At 37.3% G+C, this 4,518-nt stretch overlaps 1 protein-coding gene across 1 annotated transcript; it reads left to right on the top strand.

The window, feature by feature from the left end:
- Nucleotides 1-1,946: 1,946 nt before the first annotated feature.
- Nucleotides 1,947-4,234, top strand: LOC131155844 (uncharacterized). The gene is made up of 4 exons (XM_058109292.1): nucleotides 1,947-2,197; nucleotides 3,175-3,271; nucleotides 3,773-3,832; nucleotides 3,989-4,234. Exons 1-4 carry the CDS (start codon nucleotides 1,947-1,949, stop codon nucleotides 4,232-4,234), a joined length of 654 nt encoding a protein of 217 aa, XP_057965275.1.
- Nucleotides 4,235-4,518: the final 284 nt, after the last annotated feature.

The following is a 4,518-nucleotide window of genomic DNA, read 5'->3' as shown; positions in this document are numbered from 1 at the left end:
GTTTATCTTGATTATGGAAGCCCTGGGGAGAATGTTGGATAAAGCTGTCCATGATGGTCACATGTCAGGCTTTCGTGTGGGGCGTATAGAGGGAAAAGCTTTGGTGGTGTCTCATCTTCTCTTTGCAGACGATACTCTAATTTTTTGTGACACTAATCTGGATCATATTTTGTTTCTCCGTGTGATACTTATGTGGTTTGAGGTAGAGATGTCTCTGGTTTAAAGATAATTTTGGGCAAGTCAGAGTTGGTTCCTGTTGGTACGACGTTTAATTTTGACTTATTCTTGCACGTCCTTGGCTGTAAACAAGGTAATCTTCCTATGAAATATTTGGGTGTTCCTTTGGGAGCCAAATTCAAGGATAAGACAATATGGAACCCAATTTTGGAGAAGATAGAACGAAGGTTAGCAGGGTGGACACGTTTGTCCTTATCTAAGGGAGGTAGAGTCATGTTAATTAAAAGCGTTCTATCTAATTTACCCACTTACTTTCTATCTTTATTTCCTATTCTTGCTGCTGTGGCTAACTGTATTGAGAAACTTCAAAGGAATTTTGTATGGGGTGGCATTGGTGATGAACCAAAATTCCATTTTGTTAAATAGGAGACTGTTTGCTCTCCCATTTCTTTGGGTGGCTTGGGTATAAGGAAGGTAAGACAGTTTAATGAAGCTTTGCTTGGGAAGTGGTTATGGAGATTTGGGATGGACAAGGGTGCTCTTTGGAGGCAAGTGATAGAGGTGAAATACGGCTGTGAATGGGGGGGTTGGTGTACTAGGCCTGTTAATGGTGCACATGGTGTTGGCTTGTGGAAAAATATTAGTCGGGGATGGCTTCTTTTACTTGCCACATTCTATATGATATTGGAAATGGGTCTAAGGTGAAATTTTGGCAAGACCATTGGTGTGGTGAGACGTCTCTTGCAGTCAGCTATCCTGATTTGTATAGATTTTGCCGAGATAAAGAAGCTAGCGTGGCTGAGCTTATGAAGTTTGATAATGGAGTCTTGTTTTGGGATAAGTTTCTTTAGGGGTATTCATCTTCGGGAATTAGAGGCCTTGACTGGTTTTATGGATACCATATATGGTGGATCGGTGAAGGGGTCCGGTGAGGATAAGATGTACTGGAAATCTGATAGAGAGAAAGGCTTCTTGGTTAAAGGTTATTATGGTATTTTAATGGGCTCCAAAGATTGTGGCTTTCCTTGGAAAAGTATTTGGAAACAGAAAATTTCATCTAGAGTAGCTTTTTTCGTTTGGACTGCTGCTTTAGGGAAATGCTTAACGATTGACAATTTACGAAAAATAAAGGTTTGGATATTGGTTTGGTGCTACATGTGCAAGTGTAATAATGAGACAGTTGATCATATTTTTTATTCATTGTCCGGTTGCAATAGACTTGTGGGTTATGGTGTTTGGTTTGTTTGGAGTGAGCTGGGTTATGCCGCAATCTGTAGTGGGACTTCTAGCATGTTGGCAAGGCAGATTTGGTTGTTATTGAAATGGGTTTATTTGGTTGATAGTTCCTCATTGTTTATTGTGGTGTCTTTGGAGGGAGAGAAATAGTAGGTGTTTTGAAGATGAGGAAAGATCCATTTCGGACCTGAAGCTGTTTTTTTTTACAACTTTGATGGATTGGTTGGCTACTTTGCGAAACCAATCATTTTCTTATGTTTTTGATTTACTAGATTCTAGTAATTTCTGTTTTTGATTTGTTTACCCCATGTACACTCCTTGTGTACTTGGTGTTCATTTTTTATCTCAATAAACTTATTACTTATCAAAAAAAAAAAAATTCCCCAAAATTGGGATTATGATTCATGACTCAAATCTTAATTTGACTGCCATGAATAGACTTGTATTTAAGCCTATCAATTGTTTTGTAAGTGTATGTCATTGTCTAGTAATAAAGGCCCTATTAATTATTTTTTCCTTCTTTGTGTGTGGTTATGTTGGAGTATGATCAGACTATTGAAGATTTAGATGAGTACGAGAAGGAAGAAGGTGAAGACGGAGTTGAGGAGGTGGAGGAGGAGGAGGAATGTGAAGAGGAAGAACCTCCAAAACCTACCAAGGAGGAATTGGAATATCTTGAATTGAGGCAACGACTGAAAGAACGTTTTAGAAAGAAAATGAAGAAGGAAAATGGCTCTACTCAGGCCAATTGCCCTGAGAAAAGGAAGAAACTGTCGTATGATAAGTAAGTGATGTGTCCTTTTCATTACTAATATTGTTATTTGTGAGACTAATTCATCTTTTGCCTTTGTTGTGAAATAGCTTTCTAGTAATGCATTTAGTTCAAACTGGGGGGGTGCAAGTGTGCATGCAGCCTACATTTTGATTAACATTGTCATCATCATCATTATAGTCATCTCTCTGCTCTATCTGAAAATGCTTCTCTTTCAAACATTTGGGAAAGAGGGACCACACAATGATAAATACTATCCAAAGGATCAATTTTTCTTACCCTATTACCAATATTTCTCTTTCCAAATGCATCATCTAATTTCTTAATGGATTTTGTGTGTGCATGCAAATATTTTCTGCCCTTTCCTTTTAGTAAATGTTATTATATTATGATTTTTTTGGGGAGGGGGGGGGGGGACACCCTTTGTGAACTAATACATGTGAATGTTTTTCCTTATATTAATTAGATTAAATTATATTTTTGACATTTTATTTGGTAGTAACTTTTCCCGCTCTTGTACATGGGAAAGGATTTCTGAAGTTCCTAGCAAGAAACAGAAGTTTTGAAGTTCATAATTCTGAATTATTTTGTTTTAAACTTGTATTCACTTTTATTTTCACCTTGTTAGGGGAATACTATGTGGCTTTGTGAATGGATAGACTTGGTCAATGGTTTGGTCGCTTTTTGATTGTCTAGTAAGATTCAAATTGATTTGGTGTGGAATTCATATGAATTGTATGATTCTAATAACTATGGTTTGAAGTATGACATTGCTTGCTTTTACATATGACCTAAATGGTTGGTCAGGATCACATGATTGTATGTGGTGACTGTTGGTTTATTGGTGTGGATTGTTTCATTATGTTCCCTTTGTGATGTTTAATGATTATTTTATGTTCATGCATTTTTTGGGTACAAATAGTGAAGTGGTTTGTTGTTCCAAACTTTTTTCTAGGGATCTTCTTATATCTGTCATCTCATTTCTACAGTTATGGATCCTTCTTTGGCCCTTCAAAGTCAGTTATTGCTCAAAGAGTAATCCAGGAAAGCAAGTTATTTTTAGAAACTCGGCATTTGGCATCGAAGGTTTCTGAATTGTAGCATCGTGTATGTGGCTTGAATTTCTCAGTATAGGGTATTGTATGCTGCAAATTTGAGTTTTGCCTCAACATGTTGCTCATGTGCTTGTGGAGTGTTGTGATTCACCCTTTGATGAACCCTTCTCGAAGTTTTATATCAGAACTATTTCATGATATTTTCTTCATTTTAGATTGGTAAAAAAGTCCGTGATGCTTAAAATCTTGAAGTTGATGCCTTGTCTGACAGGGAGACCATTATAATTTTCCTTCATCTTATATTGAAAGAACATGGGTAATTATCAAATAAAGGATCAAGTCCAAAGTGTTGCATGGTTGGTTTCAAGTCTGGACAGTAGATGTTATTTGTTGTAGGTCAGTCGGCCTTTCTATATGACATAAATATGGAGATGTGGGAAGATGTGCAGAATGCAGTTGCATTGAAATGCTTTTTCCTATTCAACTGCTTTGGGGTGTAGTTTGTCCAATTATGTTTTACCTGCCTCTGCAGAATAAAAATGGCTTTGCTTCAACTGCTGCTCGACCTAGTCAACCGACAATGACAAATGAGGTAAAAAAAGGGCAATATGTTCTAGATTGATGTTGTAATTATGATAAGGACTATAATTTGTTTTAACTGTTGTCATGGATTTTTCGATTTGTACAGTTGAAGTTTTAACTGTTGTCATGGATTTGATGATATGTGCAATTGAAAACGAAAGTCCAGAAGCTTCAGGATACAAGAGATTACTCTTTTCTGTTGTCTGATGATGCAGAGCTTCCAGTTCCACCAAAAGAGTCTCAACCTCGAAATGGCACTGTTTCAAACTCTGGTGTGTTGTTTCTTCACTGCTCCAAATCTGGTTGCCGGTCTATGAGGTTCAAAGCATACTATTTTCATAAAGAGAACTTACACAGTTTTCCATACTTTTCCCTGATGTTGAAGACATGCGATTTTATCAAGCATCGGTAAAGAGCAAGAGCAAAGAATCATCAAGCAATAGTGGCAAACAATTCCTCAATAGACGTGTAGAAAGAAAACCAGTTTCTACAAATAGTCAAATGCAACCTAAATCAGGATCCCAGAAGTCCACTTCTAATAATAGGGCTAATATAATGTTAGTGGATTCTAGAAAACAGCTTGGTAGCAATAATGGAAATGGCCCAGGACGGCCCATGGGGCCAAAAAGCTTGCCTTCAAAAATCTCAGCTTCTGCTGTGGAGAAGGCTTCTGCATTAGGAGCGAAGAATTCCATG

The sequence above is a fragment of the Malania oleifera genome, chromosome 5 (assembly GCF_029873635.1).
Source record: "Malania oleifera isolate guangnan ecotype guangnan chromosome 5, ASM2987363v1, whole genome shotgun sequence".
Lineage (NCBI taxonomy): Eukaryota > Viridiplantae > Streptophyta > Magnoliopsida > Santalales > Ximeniaceae > Malania > Malania oleifera.
This window is presented reverse-complemented; position numbering and strand designations above follow the sequence as displayed.